The sequence below is a fragment of the Penaeus japonicus genome, unplaced genomic scaffold, assembly GCF_977035675.1.
Source record: "Penaeus japonicus unplaced genomic scaffold, GWHDUDI00000001_assembly GWHDUDI00000039, whole genome shotgun sequence".
Lineage (NCBI taxonomy): Eukaryota > Metazoa > Arthropoda > Malacostraca > Decapoda > Penaeidae > Penaeus > Penaeus japonicus.
In genome coordinates, this window is record NW_028234441.1 from 13,541,616 (window position 1) to 13,565,778 (window position 24,163).

A 24,163-nucleotide genomic window follows, 5' to 3' on the forward strand; every position below is an offset into this window, starting at 1 on the left:
GTTTAATGATACAGGATCATGGGGTAAAAAAGGGACTGAAAATTGGCTCACCCAAGCTAGCCCAGCAAGAAATTGTAGGCCTAGAAATTTGTGTCAGGAATATGAAATAAGAAATGAAGTTTCTAGAAGTTAGTTGTCTGTTTTTATTTGAAACAGTTATTCCAAATTACCAGCTTCAAATTATTGGTCCTGAAATATCTGTCTCATAGAAGTTCTACTTTTTCTTCCACTCACCTTGAACTCTCAGGGAAACATATCCTCGAGTGAAGGTCAGACAGTCGTGGCCAAAGGAGTATCGTCTTTCATCAGCATTGGACAGGAAGGCCAGGAATACCTCAGCAAATCTCTGTTTGATCCCCAGGCGCTGATGGACTCCCAAGAGCTCTGGGATTATGTGTATTCTTGGGAAAAGCACACAAAAGACACCACAGGTAGTGTTGCCTACTTGGTATGATATGTAAAAAGGATTTGTTAAAAGAAATTGTATCTTTGTTTCTTAGAGTGACTTGATTGCCCATGAAGAAGCTGCTGTCTATATACTGTCACTGATGAAATAGATATTTATATTTAAGATACTCTCTATGTTGGTAATTGACCTTTACACTGATAAGTATTTTTTTATTTTGATTTCCCTAGAATTACCATAGTTTCAGAAGAGCAAGATTGTTATGCAAGTAATTTCTTTCCAGTCTTAGTCATCAGTTTTCAATCATTACAGAAGCCAATATGTTGGCAAGGACAGGGGCTCTTGCCATGGATTATTTCTACTTGATGGAGCTCCCAGCTGATTTAAATAGTGAGCAGTTATCAGAAATTAGCACAGACTTAGAATACAGGTTAGAGAGTTATTTGCCTTGTGTTTATATACTTTTAAAGTCTGGAGATTAAAGAAAAACTAGCTGTGTGTGTGTGCGTGTGCATGTGTGTGAGTGTGTGTGTGTGTGTGTGTGCGTGTGTGTGTGTGTGTTTGTATGTGTGTGTGTGTGTGTGTGTGTGTGTGTGTGTGTGTGTGTGTGTGTGTGTATGTATGCATAGACAGGAGGTGCTATTGAGATCTTGGTGATAGTTGTAGTTGTTGTTCTCCCTCAAGAAAATCACATTTTCTGATACATGGATGAATTCATAGACAGAGATTATATTTGAAATATTCATAGACTGTGAATATCCACTCATTCATGCATGCATTATATATTTACAAGCAATCCGCAATATCCAATCCTCCCCTTTCAGCAACTTAAGCGAACGGGCCATATGTCGCATTGCCTTCGGTGCCTCGGAGGTGAATGCCTCTTCAGGATTCCACCACAGACTTCAGGCAGTGTCCCATGCCCTCAACCAGCACGACTACCCACCTTACACAAGCCCACCCAATAGTGAGTTGTGCTTTTCTCATTGCTTTAGAATGTATTAGAGTTCTTTTAGATTCTTTGAGACAAAGGCAGAAAAAGTTCTGAATGAGAATTAATAATTCTATGAAGCAAGAGGCATAGAAGATTTGAGAGTGAAATGTCAGTTACATATTTCACACTGTAGAATTATTCTTTTGCAGTCATATTTTTTTCTATATTGATTAGAAGTGCCACATTATACAAAAGTACTAGGTATTTGCGTGCATTAGCAAAGATTGATAATAAGCATGATTAGAGTGGTGTGACACACAGGTAGATAGTGTAGCATGTAGCCTGTGTGAACCTGGTGAAAATCACTTTTACTTGCTTTTGTGAAAGAAAAAAAAGTAAGGCAGAATATTTTCTTTGTATTGCAAATGAAGCAAGGAAATTCTAATGTTGCTGGTGGCTCATTCCTGTATGATTAAGAGTATTTCATGAATTTCTTTAGAGATAAATGACTGAAGTGCAGATGAAGCATTAATTGGTAGATTCTTTTTTAAAACCACACTACTTTGGCTTTTAGTTGTCATATATGGTTTGTGGCAGTTATCTACCCATGGTAGATGATTTATGGAACAAAATTACGATATTTGTTATTATGACATTTTAGATGTAGGACCTATACTTCTTCAGTATGGCATTTATATATATGTGATTACTTTGGTGCTGACATATGAGATGGTGAAAGTTATTTTCAAGAATATGAGATACAAAGCCTCTATTTTCCCAGTTTCTTTGTCTGTAATGGGGTTACAAGTTATTAATTGGAACTACACTCCGTGATCCAGACAGTTTGGGGCAAAATGTTTGTGCAGGGATTATATGTATGTTATTTGATGCTCTGCTTTATAGTTGCTTAGTGGCATGTAAAGTGAACCTAGAAAGAATTCACTTTATTTATTTGAATATTAATTGAATCTTGAAAAGTGTGAATGATACTCTGTTTCTTTAACAAAACTAACAGTGCTTTTCATTTTCTGTATACTCATAAAGGGATATGGAAAAAAATAGCTTTGATGACTATATAGTATAGCAAACTACACTACAAAGTGTTCTTTACACATCCTATGAAAGACCATAAAAATGGCCAAACATTTCTAACATTTCCCTCCCCCTTTATCACAACTCTGTCTACAGCCCTAACTAACGCAGGTCTTTCAACTTGAGATCCAAAGTCTGAAAAGAGTGAATCTGAGATGGCCTTTGTAGGGTCCAAAGCAGCATCTAGAGACTGGACAGAACTTGCTCTTTCCAGGTCCAGCTGTGGGCTATATCCCTTGGTTTAGGGTCCACATGAAGCCCTTGCCCCAAATAAAGACAACGAAGAGTTTCTTGGGCCGAGTTTACGCTAGAGGTAGAAAGAGAGGACATTGCTAATATCTTTAGGCTATGTGCATTAGTCATGTTTTGATATTTGATCTCCTATTACTCTAGCATGGCTGATATGCATGATATGTGAGAGAAATTTTGTTTTGGTGGCAAGAAGTTAGTAATTGTAGAAGCTTTGTTGTCATTAGTATTTCCTTTGTTGTTATTTTGGCTCAGGTTTTTTTAATTACACTTGGATAAAAGTGACGGTAGTGTAATGGTTCTAGATGTTATCTTTATATTGGCTGTATCTTTTCAGGAAAGATATTTATCATTGTTTCTCCGTTATGATCATTAGGTGTTACAAAAGTTAGTATTTAAAGAGGTTTTGAAAGATTCTGTCCTGTCATTTAACCTGTTAACCCAATCCCGACGGGTCCGGCGATAAGTGGAAACCCCTTACGCCGGGCCTATGCAATATTGCATCGGGAACGTCATGCTGGTGTGTTGCCCCGTCATCGGGCATTTAGCCGTGTCACATGGGTGTGACGCACCGTCATCAAAGGGTTAATACCAGGTGACAAGATATCATGTCAAGTGGTGGCAATTTTTGCCACCGGGGATGAGATATTTTGTCATGGCTTTTTGTACAGCTGACAAGCGGCCAGAGCAGGCAAATGGCCTGAGACATTGGGCTTACATGCTTGAAATACCCCAGTGTATAGACCAACTGGAGCCAAAACCACCCCTTTGGCAACAGGTTAATAACTCCAGCTTGATGTATCAGAACTTTGGTGAAAAGGTTTAATAGTCTTACCATTGAAGAGGTGACAGGTTTCAAAGTCTTAAGAAAAAAAAAAAAAAAAAAATATATATATATATATATATATATATATTTTGATATGTATATATATATATATATATATATATATATATTTATATTTATATTTATATTTATACATATATCCTCTCTCCCTAGTCCTAAAATAATGATTCCTCATTTAAACTTTAACCCCTCTTTTGGATATAATTAAGAAACTTTACAATTATTAGCTGTCTGCAATCCATATCAGAAAAATGACCACTCTTGGATTGAAGTGCAATAACTATTCAAGACTAGTAAATCCTTAGAGATTTGTTCATATTTGTATATAAAGGTAAAAAGGACACTCAGTAAGAGATATAATTGAGGTATTTTGTTAGTCTTTTCATCAGAGATATATGTAATTTTGCCAAATGATAATCATTCAGCATTAATTACATTACATTGCAAGTTATTATATCTCATTTAAACTTTGAACTTAGTATTTACTACATATCATTTTGGCTTTTGGTTTTGCTGTTATTTTTATTGAGGCATAAGGGTTGTTATCATATCCTCAGACAAATGAAGATGCTAGAAATTTACTTTGCATTACAGAAATTCAAGTGCAGAGTGGTTCTGAAAAGGGACTTTTCCTTTTTATTTTTATACTAGTATATGAATTTTTTTTTTTTTGTCACAGCTTTTTTTTCTTCTCCTTTCTCTTCTTCCTTTTCTTCTTTTTCTTTCTTTTCTTTGTCCAATATTTTAAACATCCCTGGCATAAGAAATCAGCCCATATATCTTTCTCTTTCTTTTTTTCTTTTTTATATCTCTTCACTAATACATATAGATTCACAGGCTAAATCCCTGGGGTAAGAAATTAACAAGTGCATCCTTCTCTCTCAATCTGTTTTCTTTTCCTTCACTAAAATCAAGTCGCAGGCCAAGCTTCATTACTTCCTTTTTATATTCATTATTGAAAAACTTACATTTTCAGAGGTGCTCCAAGGGCTGAGGAACCCATTCACAACGTTAAAGGTTGACAGCACTCGCCTGGACAAAGACATAGAGTCACAAAAATCCAGTGTTCAAAACTTAGATATGATTACTGAACTGATGCAAGTGAAAGGGAAAATTGTGCCAATGACTAAAACTTGTAAGTCTTACAAAGAGAGAGGGAGTGCCAAGCGTTTTTGCTTCTTCTTTGTGGGCTCCTCCTGCATTTTGTTTTTTTGTTTTTTGTTTTTTGTGTTGTCTGTGTGTCATTGTGGAGAAGTTGCTCAGCAGTAGGGTGGGACTTTTGAAATAAATTTATCCTTTTGTTATTATTATTTTTTATTATTGATTTTTTTTTTTCATTTTTTCTACTATCATTATTATTATGTGCTTTTCTTATTATGACTGTGCTTTTCATATGACATTTCACATGCATGTTCATCAAGCAAGGCACTGGACTTATGAAATTACTATGCAAAATTTGTGGCTTGTGACACTTGCTTTCAGTACTGTTCTTAGATCCATTAATTTATTGGAAAAGAATGTTTTCTTTATCCAATTAGTCATGTTATAAGTTATGCTTATAACATTTTGTTATTGGGATTTCATTTAGTGCGCCTCTTTTTGTCATTATCCAGTGACAAAATCATTGATGTTGATATGTCTTAAAAAACAAATATATATAGCATCTGATCCTTAGAAGATGAGTTTCATCTTCTATAAATTCATGTGTATAATATTTTTTCTACCCTTTTCATTATCATAATCTATACTAGTTGATTGATCCCACCAGAAAATGTTGGTTACTGCAATATTATTCCTTTGTCCTGCTTCTGCACTCCTGATTTTGCTAAGCACAGTATGGCTAGTTATTGTCTCTTGCTCTCTCAGCCTGAGTACCTCCACTAACATCTCCCTAAAGCTAAAACTTCTCGCAGCAGATGAGCCTCCGTCTGACCTCAAGGGTCCCTCAGAGGAAGAGGTGGCGGCGCTCGAGGCCAACACACCCATTCGCTCTTATGTTGTGACCATAATGGAGCCAACTCTAGTGCTACACGCAGCTCAGCATGTGCAGATCAACATGAAAACTATATTAAATGCAAAACGTAGAAAGGTGGGAATGTGGTCTGTACGTGTAGATAAAATTAATGATTAACATTGACATATTTTCATGCAGTGAAATACATGCATATGGATTTCCTGATACAGACATAGGAAACGTTATCCCTGAATGATTAGATTAAGGATAGTGCCTGCTCCAGAGTTAATTGAAATGGTTTTACTCAGCCATATGTAACTTTCTCTTGTAATTAATACAAAGCTTGAAGGCAAATATTTATATTATTTGAATCATTTGATCTCCTTTCATCCTCCACAGAAAAACCAGAAAGCGAGTGCAGAGCTTTGCATGGCTCGAGTGCTGCCTGTTCCCAGTCTAAGGGTAAAGTTGTCCCGGTTGGATATAGAATGGACAAAACCCATGTACCCAAAGAGACTGGTATCAGCAGCCTGTATGCTAAGACCTCCCTCTCCAACCATGCTGCACAACTGCCACTCTCATCTGTCATTCACTGTAAGCATTTTTGAAGCTGGTTCTATTTTGGGTTGGGATCACTCAGTTGTAGGATTTTATAGCAATATGGAGAAAGGGATTCTAGGTGAGGCATGTGTAGTTTATAAACAAAGTCTAATTTAGGAGTTTGTTTACTATTTATTCAAGAGTTATAGAAATACCAAAATTAAAAACCCTGAGAACTTTTGTAGTGCCAATCTAATCTTATAGCATATTACAGTAGTTTACACCTTGCTGTGAATAATGCAAATGAGCATCTTCACTGAATTAATGGTTTGAGATGGGAATGTCTGACCAATCAGCTTTTTTTCCCAGGCCCACAATCTCTGCCTTGGCGTGCAGTACCAGACCAGTGTGGTTCCTCTGCTTCAGGGTTTCTCGCCATCCCTCTACTGCAAGAGCCTCCTTCTGCCCTCCTACTGGTCCTCCCCACATCAACCCAGGGACGAATACTTCTTTCAAGCAGGTATTTTGATGGAGAGTTTGATAAAAGTTTCTAGTATGGTTATTTCATAGCATTTTTGCTTTTGTATAAATAGATTCAGTTATTTATTTAAAGAGATTCTGTTATTTATTTAAAGAGAATTTAGTAATTTATTTACACTGCTGATAGAATATTTTATGTTTCTAATGGTCCATATTATTAATCTTGGATATTGCAACAGTGTGGGATAGTATTAGATAGATCAGTGGAATATATGGAGTACAGCATGCCAGTGTTCTTCCACCCTCTTAAAGTTACATTCTCCATTCAAGATTCCTTGTGTGTGGAGAGCAGTGCACCCCAGTTAATGCTGTTGTATCGTCTACTTATGTCGTGGTATGATGTTGATCCACAACCAGAGGTTCTTCATCAGGACTCTCTGGTGGAAGATGCGCTTGCAACAAAGAGTAAGTTACTGAAGGATGTGGATGGTGGTGACAGTGGAAAGAATTATGATTTTGAAAATTCTGCTTAGTATTATCATTATTAACAGCAGCATGTGTTACCATCATCATCAGACTGTTTATGATCATATATACTATGTTGATTTTACTTTACTCAAACATTTACAGAAATTCTATATGATATTATTATAAAAAATTATTTGAGTTTGATATCAATCTTACCAATTACCAAATTAGTTCTGTGGAAAATGTGAATAAACAGAAAATTGTCAAAATAAGCCAACCTCATGTCTTCATTTTTAAATAATGCAGAGTCTAAAAACCCTCTTAACATGCTCCCATCTTTTCCAACAAGCAAGAGGGTTATGACATTATTTTTACTTGAAGACCATATTCAATTGCATGAAACATTTAAAAGTAATTTTAGAATAAGTTATGTCTTCATAGGTTGTATTATCATTTTTTTCCATCCATTTACAGTACCAGATAGATCAAATATCTTTTACCACATTTTCAGAAATGCATGTTCTTACTGTGAAGGTCCATCACATTGAAGCTAAGTCATGTGACACCCCATCCTTATGTGGCTTCATGGGAACTGTAGGGGGAATCAACATGGGCTTGAAGAAGGTTCAAGGGGACTTCTTGTGTCTTCTTCTCTCGGGCCCTGAAGATAAGACAGGCCTGGAGGTCTTGTTACCGGAGACTGTATCAGTAACCGATAAATTACTGAAAGTTGCCCTCCAATTTCCCAAGGACAACTGTAATGAGAGTGTACCAAGCATTCTAACAGTGGGCATGAAGAAGGTAGCCTTTCTGTTTGATCCCCTTCTGATCCAGTGGCTGAAATACTCCCCCAGGAAGATTGAGTCTGATGTTCTGATGGAGATGGTGTTCCTAAAGAAAATCTCAGAAGTGCGAGAGATTGTGAAACCACAAAGGAAGCCCTCAGAATCAGAATCAGAGGCCACCAAGGTAGAGTCCTCCAATGCAACACTCTCTGAGGCCAAAACAGGAAGCAAGCTCTTTGTGCCACAGGAATCTCAGGTTGAAAATGTTCAGAAATCATGGAAGGAGAAGTTTGTGGAGTGGTACCCAATCCTCAGTAGGCTCCTCATTCATGTAGATTTGGACACAGCAACATTATTTCTATCCTCTTCTCCTCTGAATATTGCATCAGAGTCTGGTCTAGTCAATGCTGTCCATCGCACATATTTGACCCGTAGTGAGAGAGGAATGCTCGGAGATACTATGGTGCTCTGCCTACCTCACTTGGTCCTTCACAATGCTGCACAGAAGCAAAGTCTCTTGCACAATGTACATGATGTACCTGTCATACTACCATCAGAAATATGGGCAACAGGTAAGAAATTTAGAGCAGTTATTTGGGATTATATATTTCATTTGATATTGTTTTGTCAATAAAACAAATTTACATGTCAGATGTTTGTAGTTTCTTGCTTGAAAGTTACCAGTTTACAGTAGCATTAAACTTCAAAGAGTAAAGCATAATGAACAAGATGTTTATATTTTCTTTTCCTTCACTCCTCCAAAGGGCGAGACAAGTTGCCTTGGTCTCTGAGTCTTGCTGGCTTCAGTGTGTACAGCCTTCAAGGATCTGGCCAACATGTGAAGCTGCAAGTTCTGAAACCTGTTAACACAACTGCTACACTTGCAATTTCAACTGTGTATCAGGTAAGTATGTGAGAATAGAATTAGTTTTTCATTTTTATAGAACGGTAACTTTAGATACAAAGAATGCACCATAGAAAGGAAAAACAAAAATATATAAATTCTTAACATTACTACTTTTTATTTCCACTTCCCAGGGTCCATCTCTCAACCAGCTTGGCCTCGTCATACACACTGACATGTCCCCCTTGGATTTCTATGGTAGCCGCTGCCAGGTTGTAGGGCATGTCACAATTGTAGAGAACTTGCTCAGTCTTGCCTCACTCTTCATGGATACATTGCAGGAAGAGGTGGGTTTTCTTTTTCTGTGATTGGAATGCTTTCGTGAAAATACTGATGTTGAAACATTATTAGGAAATGCCAGAACATATATAGAAGCAAAGAGAATATTTTACTAGTTTTAGTTGTATAAGACTTATTCCAATTTTCAATATTCTATTCAGGAAAAAGATATATTCCACTTTTTTCCCTATTTGTCAAACAGGTCAATCATACAAACAAACAAACAAGTTCCTCTATCTATTGTCTGATATCTTGTTGAAATTTCATATTGTAGCAATATTGTCATTGGCTTTGACAGGGTATTCTATATGATATCTTTTATATTTATCAAGAAGTGACTGCTTTGTAGGATTGATATAAGGTAGCACCCATTGCCTTTTTGATATTTGCCCTAGAGATACTATGTACTAGAGTTAGTGCTGGACGTTAAGTGTGTTTGACAGTTGGTGCCAGTGAGCCTCACATATTAATCATCTTGGTTTTCCCTAATATTCTAAATTTGTGTTAGGTGCTTGTATATTTTGTGCTCTTAGTTACTTTAAATTTACAAGCCGATATAATTTCATTGTGCTCTTGTTAGCACAATGTCAAATATAGGTGCCCCTTATAGCAGCATTCTAATGTCTTATGCCCTAATAACTGATTTTCTGTAACCTAATTAAACCCATTAGTGTTTGATCATGCTAATTAACAAAGGGCAGTGTACCAAGAATGGCCAAAAATGTTTACCTTTGATGTAGAGAATGCAGGTTTTTGAGACCTTTATATCATACTCCAAAGTATACCATATTTCATTATCTGTGATAAAAGATAAGGAGTATTTTTTCAGGCAATATTGGTTTTAGATTATTATGAGGGCTAGAAATTACTGTAGATACTTCTTCCTTGTCTTTCATTTCATACATTTAATTCTTATTCCACATACTCCACTTCCACTTAATATAAATCATAATAGGTAAGAGTTTCTGACTTATAAATCACAGAATACTCTCCAAACCATTATGAGATTGCTGATTTGTTACATCATTCCCCAGACTTCCTCCACGTCATCCACACCAGCTCCTCCGCCTCCTGTGATGGAAGCCTCCTCGGTGCCCACCACGCACCCACCTCACCAGCAGTCAACGCCAACTTCGGCTGTACAGCAGACATCCACACAGCAGTCTCACGTTACACAGCAGAGTCCACCAAAGCAGTTGCATCATAGCAACTCTGACCCCAACACACTGATGGTGACTGAGGTGGATGAGGTTGAGGAAGAGAGAGGTGTGAAAGTGTCTTTTTTTTCCTTTTCTTTGTAGAATTCTCCATTCTCTTTCATTTATTGTTATCACCATTTATTTTTTTATTCTTGCTTTTTACATTTCCCATATTCAAGACTTGCTGTTAACTTCACAATTCCCAGTTTAGGATGTAATATTTGTATCTTGACCCACACATAGATTATCTGAACCATACATCTCATACTTCTGATTTGCCAGTTCAAGTGGTGAGTGAAGCCGAGGTGCAAACGAACACAGGGCCCATTGTCACTGTGTGGGTGCAGTGGACGGTGGCAAGAGTGTCAGCCTCACTTTACGCCAACAGCGGACCTGAGCAGAGGAAGCTTAGGGCTGAGCTAGAGGACCTGACAACAGCCTTGGATCTTCATAAAGTGTATTCTAAGGCTAAAGTCAAAGTTACATCTGTCAGTATTCTCCACTTCACGAGAAGGTGGGTATCATTTACATGTTGTAGCATATGAACAATAGATTAGTTAAAGCTATCCTTGATAAAGATTTTGTTGCCTTTTGAAATTAGATTTGTGTAGAATGGTTTGTGTTGTACATTTAGCGCAGAATGTAATGAACATTATATATTAAACTAAATTATTTTTTAAATGCAAAAAATTACTTATTTATCTTAGGAATAACTCATGGGTGGCTGGTGAGCATGAAGGTGTTGTCATGACCTGTGGGGACCAGCTGACTCATGACCTCAAGGTTATCAACCCTCGAAATGGCACCGTAGACCCACACTATCATTGTGGTAGGCCCAACAACATACCAGCAGAGCAGCCTAAACAACATGGATTTGTTTCACTCACTGTCACAACAGCCCTGTGCAAGAATATTCAGTCATGTTGGAACTCACTGATCAAGAAGCACTTAAATGAAGATAGGTATGGCATGAAATTCAAGTAGCTGAATGCAAGTTGTGATGAATTATTTATTTTGATATATTGCCTGATATGAATATGTTGTTCAAGTGAGATATTTGTTAAACAGTAAATTTGGATATTACCTGTTTTTTTTTAAGTAAGTTATATTGAGTATAACTTGTTTAATTTTTCAGGGCACTACCAAGTGACAGAAATGCAGATCACTACTTAAGTGAAGTAGACATACGTGTTCAACCATTTGACTGCGTCTGTTTCCCTGCATCCTTGCATATTTTTGCTTCAGTGTATGATCCTTGGCTGCAGCTGCAGGTTCCCAAGCAGCTCATTCAGAAAGGTAGAACCATCTCCAAAGAACCACTGGGTATGAACCTGAACAACCACACACTGCCATTGATCTACCTCCACACAGAAAGCATTCGTCTCTTTCTTCCTGCGCGTGACACCTCTAGTGAGGATTCCTCAGTTCACAACATGTTCCTAGTGCAGCTTGACTCCACCGTGATCACCCCTCAAGTGGACAACCCTCTGTCACGGATCATGATAAGGCCTGATATCTTCCACATGGCGGAGAGAGCTAGAATACTGGGTGTTCCAGGATCAGACGTGGAGGATCGGCAGTACCAGATTGACCTCGTTGGGTTTAGTGTCAGCACAGGTGAGTTGGAAGTTTATAATATATTTTAACTATTGCTAGGAAGATGATTCTCAGGTTATCTTTTGGAAGTGTAACTGCATCAATTCATTCTCTTTTCATAGTGACAATATTGGTCAGTCAGTCTTTCTCCATCTCCATTTGCTTTAGTTGTTCTCTTGCTTATTCTATGTGAGTTTGATGATGTATTAGAGGATTATATAAACAGCATCATATTTCTTTTTTTCCCAATTAGGATCTTGGTATGACCTGGTGAGTGTGAAGGGAGGACGACCCAGAAGTTCTTCGGGTGAACGGTTGCGTGTTATGGGCGAGAATCCAGCTCTAGAATGGAACAATTATGACCCAACGCAGGATAACAAAGACACAGACATTATTCTCCATCCATTCATTGCAAGGCAAGCAACTCTCAGAGGGATGTTCAGTAACTTGACTTATGCTGAATTCTCCTTGAAAAAAAGGACTTCACATTTGCTAAGGTCATCATAAATACAAGCAGTTAGAGTAATTTATCAGTTTTCTTTACAGGTTTGACAGCAGAATTATAGCAGCTCCAGCCATCGTTTATCGAGGGGCTGAAGGAGAGGATAGTACTTCAACTCCTACTCTGGTGGCAGGCCATTCACTGGAAATAAATGCCACTTCAGACATTGACCTCCATATAAGTCTGCCACAGATCTGTCTCCTTCAGGATATTGTTGAGGACACCACAAGGTGAGATACACAAACGACCATGCATGATTCTAGAGTATCCTATGTAGTATATGATGATCCAGAAAGAATTGAGGAGTTGATAAAAAAATTTAAAGCTCATTGATGGGAAATCTGGGTCTTAGACCTACTACATGACTTTTTTTCTTTTGTCTTGTTTCCTTTAAAAGTTTGCCATTATATTCCTTTTACTCTTATACCTCTTTGTTCTGTCATGTTATAGGTAGTCCATGTAATGGTTCAGATTTTTTTCTTTTACCAAAATAGGTAAATGAAAATGTTAGTTAAGATTTTTGCTGTGTGAGTAAAATATGGACAAGCCAGCGCTTCATAATTAGAAAATGCACTGTCTGAAGAGATGTCTTAAGATGACCACAAGTCTTTATACCAATATCCTTACAGATTGATAATCCAGATGGTAGCTAGTGGCAGACAAGGCCAGGCCTCACAGTTGCCACTAGACATTCAGGACAGTGGAGTGGACTGTGACATCTCATCAGTTGAACTCTCAAAAGGAATGGCCAGCCAGAAGTCCACGGGAAGCAGTGGCTCTTGGTCCTTTGTGCCTTTGGAGCTGCTGGTTACTGGGGGGAAGATAACGGCCAGCATCTTTGACAGAGGAATCCTAGAAGAAGGACAGAAATTAAGTGTGAAGGTGAGGTGGCACCCTTGAAACCTCCATTGATATGTAATATCAACTACTTGTATTACTGATGAAATAAGTAACTTATATTAAAGTTGATAAGAATGCTTTGTATTATGGAGAAGAAAGAGGATGATGAATTTTTATAATGATGTCAATTATAATTTTATAATAGATATAATGTTATTAACAATAACAGATAGATTAATGACAATGATAACATTCATCCTGTCTATTTAATGGCTGAAGAAAATTTAAGAGACAAGAATGAATGGAACTCTCTATTTTTATCCTGTCAGGGTTGGCAGCGCAGTAAGCTGGAGCAGAGAGCCAAGAAGAGGGAGCGTGAGCTAGTAGCTGAAGCCGCATCAACAGAGTCAGAGCCCTCACCCAAGAGGTTGCCACAGAACCGCCAGAGAACGTTGCCTCGGGACGCTGGAGTGGAAACGCCCTCGGAGAAGGAGGTGGAAGATGGGTGAGTCCTTGAAATTATTGTGATAATGGGTGATTTACAAGAACACATATTGCACCAACACTCATACATGCCAATGGCATAATTAAACTTACAAATTTAGTTTTTGTGTTGAGTTTTGGCATTCATTTGAATTTTAACCCATTGGTCATGGTTTTAATAAAATATGTATACAGTAGGATGGGGGTTTACATTGTCTGTCATGGTGCCATCCGTGTCTATGACCAACTCTGCCTTGGCAGCAAATCATGCCATCCGCTCTTAATGGGTTAATACTCAGAAAGGAAACCACACTCACACTTTTCCATTAATATCACACACAAACAAACAAACTAACATAAACAGTAGATAGATAACGAAAGGAATGATAAAGATAGAGATAGAGAAATAGATAAAATAACATAAATGTAGAATTGGATTGCATTTGCATATAATGTTTTCTCTATGAATTCCAGGTATGAGGGTTCAGAGGAAGGGTCAGTGTGTGAGGGGGGAGGGGTGAGTCTCACTCAGCCACGCATTCGGCCCCTTCTCTATGTAGTCGTGTCCCAGCCTCATGCCTTCTTGTCTTGCCAGCCACTCAAGCAAAAGTTAGACATATCTTGCTTTAACTTCATACTAAGAAGCGTTCCTAAAGGGTTTTCCGTGAAAGGTATGGATATGGGATATGTGGATTTATTCATTATTATTTGCTGTGATTCAATTTTCTTTTGTTATCTTGAACATATTTGATTAGTGATCATGCTATAGCTAGATAAATCTGTAAACAGCAAATTTTCAAACTTTATATTGTAAGATGATTTACAATTAAATAGAATTTAATCTATTTTAAGACACTAGTTGTGTTTCTATTCTGAAATTGCCTTGCAGCCACTGAAGCAAAACAGCTACCAAGTGCAGAAGACTATACAACATCTTGGCTTGAGACGCGGCCTGGAGACCCTCATCTCAAAACAGGCATTCCTCCTGCACTCTTAGTTATTTCTGCGACAGATTTCCTGCACAAGCCTGGTGAGCAATTGAGTGTCTCTGTTAGTGCAGAGGCTTTGAAGAGAGACAAAATTATTACATTTTCATAGATTATGATATTATTTGAAGATTTTTTTTTTCTTCTTTTTTTCAGTTATCTAGACATTTTAAGTGTCGTAACATCACGTTTAGTATTATGCTTTACAAATAGACAAGAAAATTAAAAATCCAGAGCCAGAATATTACTGAAGACATTTGTAGTTCCATAAACTACAAGTAAAACTGATTTTCCTCTTTTGTAAATATTTCAGCATCCATAAATATAGAAGTTGGCCGGCCAGTCCGCCTCTACCTGAGTGAGAGTCGCTGGCAGCAGGTGATCCACGTGATGAACAGCTTGTCCAAAGTCATTCCAGTCCTGGGAGTGAACTCCTCACCTGATGCAAAGCCAGTTCCAAAACCAGACAGTTCATTGGAATCCCAAGAAGCTTCTTCTCCAGAGATTTTGCGTCAGGCCCTATCCAACTTTGACAGCATATCTGTTGTGACCAACCAGGTTGTGGTCAACTGTGAAGTGATGAAACCGCACAAAGCCAAGACAGAGCTACATTGCAGCGTTTCTGGGATAAAGTTCTGTACTTCTACCACCCGAAAGAGAGCATCTCAGCCCCAGGATGCGAGACTGGACATCATCTCAGAAATCACCATAAATGCAGATGTCCTTGATTTGCATGTGAAGTCTATCTACCATTCTCAAAAGCTTCAAACTTTCCTTAAGCCATGGACAGTATCTGGAGAACTAAAGCTCCTATGGCTGCAGTGGAGCACCCAGCCATACATAGAAATTAGAATTGATACAGAAACCATAATGGTGGACTTAGGCCCAGAACATCTGTTCTGTTTCATGGACCTATGGCAACACATTTCAACTTTCATGAATAGTGATGGTGAAGAGATAAAAGAAGAGAAGCAAATCCAGCCACCCAAGAAGGAGGAACACCCACATGATATTCTATACCAGGATGATCTACGTGCTGGTATCTTTCAGTACGTGAGCCTGGCGCTTGAGGATCCTAAGCCATACCAGGTTGTTTTTGACAAGATGGCAGGGACCATGGTCTGGTGCTACCCAGAACCTCGTACGCTGACCAGAGTGGATATTTATCCCGTTCCCTTTGTTGCTGCTTCTGAGTTCAGCACCATGGCAGATGCCCAAGACAAAGATCAAGTCTTGTGTGCCCTTCAGTATTTTGATTCTCTGCGTGACACTTTCATAACCTATCGCCAATTCCAGTTGTCAGAGTCTAAGTTCTGCCAGCTAGACCTGCCAAGTTTCTATGAAAAGCAGCACATTGCAGTGTCATCAATGTGGAGGGTATGCATAGACTTCAGGGAAGAAGATAGTGACTCACATGATGGGAAGATCATAGTATCCCCTGGCGCCTTGGCAGCATGCATGAGAGTAGACTCTATGTTTTCTGTAGACCTTTTGCCCAGAACTCAAGTGGTGGTGTCAGTTGGGCAGGCACAGGTTACTCTCTACAATCATCTTGCCCTGACTGGAAACAAACTACCCAAAGAGCTTAGATTCTTCACTTTAGATAGGTTGGCTCCTGAAGAACAGCCTTTCCTTACCATTACCTTAGAGAATGCATTTATGCGCACATACTCCTGGGCCTCAGCTGCTCATGTACAGTTTGGAGGATCTGTTCGAACTGATGTGCTTAGCTACAGCTTTTTAACCAGTAGCTGTCTTTTAGAACCAACATTTATTGAAGCAAGTGTTGTTACCCAAGATGCTGAGGGACCAGACAAACCTAACTGCATTGACTCCATAATCACAGTTAAGCCAATGTTCATCCACATAAACCAGTCCATTATCCATACATTGAATGTCGCCTATGAGAGCTGGCTGCAGGTGTCAGGCACAGTGTCAGATGTAGCATGCGGACCAAATTTGGCCCTACTCAAGAAATCCCCAGTGATATTCATGACCAATTATCTGATATGCAATGACACACTTGAAACAATTAGGTTTGGCCAAGTTGGGACAGATGAGAACATACTCCTTGGCTCCAGAGGAATTCATCTTTATTCTTGGAGGAGTCACAAATATCCACCATTACTTCATGTATGTGTGGAGGGAGGAAAGTGGAAATGGTGTGATCCATTCATGCTAGACACAGAAGGATATCAGGTTAGTGCAATATTAGTTATGAAGAAGGTGAATGTTTATTCTCTTTGCAATTCTGAACATATACAAACTGTTATAACTTGGTAATATTCATTGAAAAATAGCAACATTATTATACATTATTAGTAGGTATATAACAGATGGCTTTTATCCCTCCAGGTACGCACAATTCACCATGAGAATTACCACATTCACTTCCTGGTAGGCTTGGAGAACTTGTCACCAACCCAGAAGCTTATCACGTTCTCAGGACTACTCTCCATAGCCAACTGCCTCAACGAACATTTAGAATTCAGAATCATTGAGCCAGGCAAGGAGAAGGATTCACCCAAACATGCAGCCACCCATATGCTGCAAAGCAAGTTTGTAGCCCCATCCTACATTGGCGAGGCCCATGGCATACGGGTCCGACTAATGGGAAATCAGACCATTTGGTCAGGGGAGATCCCTCTGTCATACGAGCGGACGAAGGACTCCCTCCTGGTAAAGATTCCCCTGAAGATAAAGGGAGAGAGCCTCATATCATGGTGTCGTGTATTGAGGCAGAGAGTAGGGTCTGTGTGGAGACTCCTGGTAGTGTTTAGCCCCCAGTACATGGTCAGGTCCCATCTTCCTCGGCCTCTGATCCTCCATGTCAACACTCCGAGTAATCACACCTCGCATCAGGTAAAGGACAGGAATTATCCATATTCATTGTTTTAGTTATAGGAATGGGTGTTACTAAAAAAGAGTAATATATGAAAAATCCTGGGAAACTGAGGCATGAACACCATAAGACTCATAACATGGTATGTATTAGTTACTTAGTTAGTTTTTTTTTTTTTTTATTATTATTATTATTATTATTATTATTATTATTATTATTAAATCATATATCACATGTTCTTGCAGGTTGTTGTGAAGGGGAGAGGAAAAACACATACATTACAGTGCGATGGTGGCATCACACATCAGCTAACATTCCAGCTAAACCCAGAGTTAGAGGTCTCAAGTCCACCCATTCCCCTTTCAAGAGCCATGGCAGACCAGGTGGGTGCTGAGTCACTTTTTTAGGTGTTTTTTACCCCAGGTTGTTATTTAGAGACTGCTGTGATATGATAACAGAAGCACCTAACACAATGATACATTTTCCTCCAATTTCTAACTCATTTTACCTTTATCATCCCAAATCATCACGTATTACTGCTATGTTACCACAATTTGTACACAAAAGACATAGTAGAAACTTTGGGATCCAAGCACCAGCATGTCTATCATACTTATTGCTCTCCTTTTTCTCTGTTATGTTTACAATTTCCTACAGCTACTAGACTTAATATTTACAAAATAAAACAATTTATGGCTCAAGATAAAAACCGAAAGTCATATTTGGATCATAAGGGATGAAGATCTCAGGTGTACACATCAGGATTCAAACAATTTGCTCTATTTTTGCAAGTACTTTGAGTCTGCCATTCTATGCCGGTTGTTCTTAACCCATTGGAGCCGGTTGACGTGATGACACGTATTGTGGTTTTTGCGTCAGACGCCCGGGACAACCTATGAGGGCAAGCCGCTCGCTCGGGTTGAGCGAACTGGCAGCCCAGGCTCGTGGCTTGGGCGTCCGAGAATCTCAAGGCGTAAGGCTTATGCGTTCAAGAGCCCCGGTATTGCGACCGTGCAAAGCTGGAACAGCCCTGGCGTGAATGGGTTAAGAAGAGAAATATAAAAATGAGAGGAACTTGCCAGTCCGTCTCATACATTTCTATTTATTTATCTGTAGCTGTTTGATTCACTACTCTGTTTTGTTTGACCCATTCACGCTGGATGACATGCTGATATGTTTCATGATTTTTGGGTCAGACATCGTTAACGATATATTTGGTCAAGGCCATCGCTCGGGGTGAGCGAGTGGACAGCCAAGGCTCGCAGCTAGTGCGCCCGAGAATCCTGAGGCATTAAGCTTATGCATTCGAAAACCCCGGGATTCTGACCATTCAGAGCCAGAATAGCCCCGGCGTGAATGCGTTAAATCCCCAGGTTTCTTAGAAAAGAAAATGAGCCTCCCCATCATTTTTGCACTTTTCACACTGTACCTAGAATTTCATCACAAGTGATGCAAGGGAGATGGTGTGCTATCAGACAGAGAGGGAATTCAGGTGACACGGAATTAGGAAAAATATGTGCAAGCATTTTTCTAGAGATCAAGTTTAGAATTTAAATGATTTATATTTACAATGATTGTATTTACAAGACAACAGTTTTGAAGTGTAGATGTAAATTAGATTTAATATGATTGGATATTTTTAAGTTAAGAGTGTGTTACCTTTCTCAGCAGATATATAAAAAGGGTGTAGATGGTAGTTAATGATATCTGAGAACATTTCATGAAGGTTAGATTCATACTTTGATTATTTAGCTCATTACTTATTGTAATGTTGGTATTGATTCTCTCCTTAGATTGTATTGATTCTCTCTGGTAACTGCTTATATCACTGTGTTGATTGATTTATTTTATGTATACCAGATGCGACTGTCCCAGTCTCAAGAACCTGTGGATATATCGCAGTATCTCCAGAATTTATTTGATGGCCCAGAAGAGCGTTGGCCGTATGTGGACACCTCAAACTTCATGGGAGATGTTCTCTTTGCTGATCAGCCTAAAATTGACCTTCAGGTATATATATTTTTTCACTCTCTCTCTCTCTTTTATATTTTTTATTTTTTATCAATGCAAATTCTTTTGTATTCATTCGTTAATAGTTTTTATTCCCAATGATTATTAGTTTTTGATATCATGTCTCTCCACAGGTTGGATTCTCTGGTATTTACTCTCATTGCAACACACTGCTGGTGGATATAAGACCTTGGGCTCTCATGATCAATCATTCTGGAATAGAAATTGCTTTGCGTGAACATGAGTCAACAAGCTGCTGGTTTGTGCCTCCTGGTGCTGTTTTTGCTCCTCCTAAGTTAGAGGGACTTTTTACAATCGGGGTTGTGGATAATGATCAGCAGTTTCACACTGTACCACTGCAGTTGTCCAAAGAGGACAGGTGGTACAGCCTCAAGTTTGAAGGAAGGATACCACGGGAAGGCTTTACTAACTTGCGCATTCTGACACAAGATAAGGTATACCTAATCACAGTACTGTCCAGTTATGAGGAGAACATACAGATCTTGCATCTCCTTCCCACTTATTCCATCACCAACAACACCCAAGAGGAACTAACCATCCGGTCAATGTACGTCTATGCTGGGGACATCAAAGTGCAGCTCCCAGTGTCACTGCCAGCACTGGACTTGGCCTCAAAACCAGGCACTGCTGAGCTGAAGGAAGTCCCCCTCCTGATGTGGCACATTCTCAAGGATCCTGGCGCCTCCAGTTCAGATGAAGAACTCTGCTGCATACAGATTGGTCAGAATGGGTATCAAGCACATCCAGTAGTGGTGAGGGACAACCCCCCAGACCAGAGGATGACATTCACACTGCCAGACAAGGATGAGAGCCCAGTCCTTAATCGATCCTTCTTAGTGACTTCCCACAAGTACCAAGGACAAACGAAGATGGTTGTCCAAGAAGATCCAACTCCACAGATGATAATACACAACAACACCAAAGCTTTGCTTATACTAGGTGAGCTGTATAGTATTCTTTGTGTTTCCAGAATTGAGACTTATGGGTCATGGGATAAATTTGTATAGATATTGAAATATTATCTAATTCTGCCTTTACACCTCAACCTTTCACCAAAATTATTGAAGGTAACCGCTCCATTGATTGCTAAAAGGAATCAATCATACCATTGTAGCAAATAGCAAGCAGAAAATCTTTTCCTTCTCCCCCCCAGGCCAGAGTTCAACTAAAGAAGAGGGGATCATGGAGGAGGAATTGGACATGTTTGCAGCAATGCCATCGGTTCCACCCAACAAAGCCGTCCACTACACTTTCCCTTACATCTCTCAGAGGTTTCCAAACATTGTGTCCAACAATGTCGCATACCCACGCCTTCATTTCTCACAGCCTGATGTTCTTAATAATGGTAAGTTGTGTAATATTATCATGACTTAAATAGATCATTGACCCCCCTTCCTCTTTTATACCAGTGGTGATGTTGCGCAATAGAATTAACCCAATCATAAAATTAGTCTGAGCTTATGTTAAGTTTTAAATGAATTACAAGCCCACTGACTCTATAGGATAATTGGCTTTCATTGTTGTTGTTGAAACAGATATTTGTGTCTTTTTATGTTCTTGTTATGTTATTAGTCTTAGCATTGATATTATTATTATCATTATTAAAATTATTTTATTATTGTTAACATCATTAATATCATCTTCATTGTTATTTTTGCAGCTGAATCAGAGGAGGTTTTGTGGAGTCAGGGAGTGGATATTCAGCAGCATTATGATCAGTTTGTGAGCATTCCTGGCCATGGAGATGTGAAGGTTCGCATTGAAAAGGTGGGTCATACAGTCCACGTCTTCATCGACCCAGTCAGCAGAGTGGAGGTCTCGGCAAGAGACATCAGGAGTCGCATTGCAGCAGAGCCATCCAAGGGGCGAGTGGCCACTTCCTCAAACAAGGGAAGGGCCGTGAAGGAGAAGGAAGGCCTGGTCTTTGAGGAGGAGAATGCCAGCCCCCCAGATGTCCCTGCCACTCCAAACGAACAACCCCAAAGAGAAGTTGGTAATGTGGAAGAGAAGAAGCCTTCCTTCGATCCCGTCACTCCCCCAAAAGAAAAGGACCCTGAATCAACCATGGTTGTGTATTGTTCCTTTATGTGTACACAGGTGGTGCTGGTGCTGAAGGATGATGTCAGTGACCAAGAGAACATCTCAGAAATTATGAGAGTCACGCTTGATAACTTCATAGTAAGTTTGAGGCCCAAAATTGACTTGTCAGAGAAGCTTCGTGCACTAGACTACCGAGTGAAAGAGCGCGTTGAGCTCATAATGTTTGTTGGTGATGCCCAAATTGACAATCAGCTCTTTGTAGTGGGCAAATACGACTTTCCAGTGATACTGATTAGACAGGATCCAGAGTCTGCTCCTAGAATCTCATCGTTAGACCCCATTGAGAGAGCAATCCAAATTTCTCATAATAATGCACTCTATACCATGTCCCTGGTTCTTGAACGGTCCCCGACGAAGATGTGCATACATTCCGTCCACATGAGATTAAAGCCTATAACACTCTACGCTGAAGATGCAGTGTTTTACTCCCTCATGGACATTCTTGCCTCATTTCTTCCTGCCTCCAAGCACAAAGTGTCTAACATGATTGCAGAAAAGGACGAAAATGAAGAGGAGGAAAACTTACCCATTGTCATGAAATTACCCCGTGAGGTCCTTGTCAAGTCAAATGCCATGACATACCCCATCCACATGAGTCACCTGATTGTCGACCCTATTTCGATTTTGCTAAGTGTCCATGCCTCAGTCAAGCTTTACATTGCTCTGGATCAGTCACCACTCAGCTTTGGAGGATTTGAGCGTATGGACATTATGACGACTAGTTACAGCTTGGGTCATAATCTCACAATGCACTTCTTGTCTGGAGCACTCATAAGAGCTGGCTGGGTTGTTGGATCTCTGGACTTGCTAGGAAACCCTGGAGGATTTGCCAGGACTGTTGGATCTGGAATCAAGGACTTTGTACAGCTTCCCTATGAGGGGATCCTACAGGGTCCCTGGGCATTCATAGCTGGTGTGACACATGGCTCTATGTCCTTGGTTAAACATCTTACTGCAGGTTTGTATATTTTTCTTCCATAATTGTTTTAACCTCTGACAAATGAAGATCTTTGTACTCCCATTGTCATGTAGTGGACTGTATTTTTCAGTTACACAAAAGATTCAAATGGTAAAAGAGTGGTATTGACAAGCATGGAATTTACTAATTTACAATATGTTCTCCCATTTTTTTTCTCTAGGAACCGTTGTCTCCCTTACAAATCTGGCCAGCTCAGTGGCTCGCAATATGGAGCGTTTATCATTGGACAAAGACCATGCTGATCGCAGTGAGGCATGGCGACGCTACCAACCATCTGGCCTTGCACATGGACTGATGCAAGGGTTGTCTGCTTTTGGAATATCATTACTGGGTAAGACAAGCACTCTTTGAACCCAAGTTTACTAATGTTTACTTACTGGGGGTTCATTTTTGGGATGAGAATAGATTATTTCAATCTTAGCATTGATAAAATGTATATTGATGTGTTAAGAGAATACATATATATATATATATATACATATATATTTATTTATTTATATTACATATATATATATATATATATATATATATATATATATATGTATGTATATATAAATAATGTGTTTTTATGTATTTATATATTTATATATTTATGTATTTATATATATATAATGTTGTTTGGTTTCTCTAGGTGCTGTTGGAGGACTTGCTCACCAGCCTATGCAAGCTCTCATGAATGATGGGTTAACAGCCAAGAGTGTGGTGGGAGGAGTGGGCAAAGGGCTGGTGGGTATAGTCACAAAGCCCATAGGAGGTGCTGCTGACCTCCTGGTCCACACAGGCCAGGGATTGCTTCAGGTAAATCTATCCTACAAATATTGTTTCTGCAATAAAGACATCATTGCTATTGTGCTAATATGATTGTATGAATATCAGGTGATGCTCTTTCTCTCTCACTCACACACGCACACGCACATGCACACACACACACACACACACACACACACACACACACACACACACACACACACACACACACACACACACACACACACACACACACACACTCACACACACACACATGAAATAGAATAGAATAAAATAAAATAAATAGACATATAAAATAAATAGACATTTCAGTGGCTTATAAATTATTAGGTAGGAATTAATTAAATTTAGCTTTTACATGAATAGACTCATTATTTTCAAACTTTTCTTGTCTCTAGGGCGCAGGCTGGCACCGTGAGCAAGTTCCTCGCTTCCCCCCTTTAGTGGAGCCGCATTGCATGGAGGTCAACGCTCCACTGAAGTTGGTTTGGAAGTTTGTTGCTGCGCTGCCCCAAGAATGCCAGGCTGTGTTGGCTGCTGTAGATGCAACTCATCTGACAGCTGCAGGAACTTACACTCCTGTCACTGTATTACTGACACCACAGGTATGTTTACCTGAAGGGTCTTTGAATTGTGGTGTACTGGAGTGGTGTCATGAATTTTTATACTGTTTTTTGTTTTATACATATATACCTTTCAGAATTGCTATTCTCATCACTATTTTTTGTATGACAATATCAGGTACTCTTCATCTTAAGTGTGGAAGAAGATGCTCAACAGCACGCCCTTCCTCTGGCTGAGGTCACATGGCGTCCACACCCTAGTGACCCAACGCTCTTCTACATTGAGAAAGTTCAACCTGAGCCCAAGCCTCAAAATTCAGATATGGAGGTCAGACATAT

At 39.3% G+C, this 24,163-nt stretch overlaps 1 protein-coding gene across 4 annotated transcripts in view; it reads left to right on the forward strand.

Moving 5' to 3' along the window:
* Vps13B (vacuolar protein sorting 13B) overlaps positions 1–24,163 on the forward strand; it is a 35,836-nt gene that overhangs the window by 8,126 nt on the left and 3,547 nt on the right. The window contains exons 10-41 of one of the 4 annotated variants that reach the window (XM_043018022.2): positions 248–431; positions 719–836; positions 1,231–1,373; positions 4,502–4,660; positions 5,439–5,614; positions 5,879–6,073; positions 6,389–6,539; positions 6,830–6,964; positions 7,479–8,324; positions 8,517–8,656; positions 8,791–8,943; positions 9,970–10,201; positions 10,417–10,648; positions 10,842–11,096; positions 11,270–11,751; positions 11,984–12,146; positions 12,277–12,462; positions 12,862–13,114; positions 13,402–13,577; positions 14,030–14,226; positions 14,445–14,585; positions 14,855–16,740; positions 16,897–17,403; positions 17,629–17,766; positions 19,244–19,393; positions 19,528–20,353; positions 20,568–20,759; positions 21,075–22,472; positions 22,654–22,824; positions 23,125–23,291; positions 23,660–23,866; positions 24,003–24,152. In XM_043018022.2, the coding sequence (XP_042873956.2) occupies positions 248–431; positions 719–836; positions 1,231–1,373; positions 4,502–4,660; positions 5,439–5,614; positions 5,879–6,073; positions 6,389–6,539; positions 6,830–6,964; positions 7,479–8,324; positions 8,517–8,656; positions 8,791–8,943; positions 9,970–10,201; positions 10,417–10,648; positions 10,842–11,096; positions 11,270–11,751; positions 11,984–12,146; positions 12,277–12,462; positions 12,862–13,114; positions 13,402–13,577; positions 14,030–14,226; positions 14,445–14,585; positions 14,855–16,740; positions 16,897–17,403; positions 17,629–17,766; positions 19,244–19,393; positions 19,528–20,353; positions 20,568–20,759; positions 21,075–22,472; positions 22,654–22,824; positions 23,125–23,291; positions 23,660–23,866; positions 24,003–24,152 (10,509 nt within the window). The remainder of the gene's footprint in view (positions 1–247; positions 432–718; positions 837–1,230; positions 1,374–4,501; positions 4,661–5,438; positions 5,615–5,878; positions 6,074–6,388; positions 6,540–6,829; positions 6,965–7,478; positions 8,325–8,516; positions 8,657–8,790; positions 8,944–9,969; positions 10,202–10,416; positions 10,649–10,841; positions 11,097–11,269; positions 11,752–11,983; positions 12,147–12,276; positions 12,463–12,861; positions 13,115–13,401; positions 13,578–14,029; positions 14,227–14,444; positions 14,586–14,854; positions 16,741–16,896; positions 17,404–17,628; positions 17,767–19,243; positions 19,394–19,527; positions 20,354–20,567; positions 20,760–21,074; positions 22,473–22,653; positions 22,825–23,124; positions 23,292–23,659; positions 23,867–24,002; positions 24,153–24,163) is intronic. The other 3 variants (XM_043018023.2, XM_043018024.2, XM_043018025.2) reach the window with 3 other exon arrangements.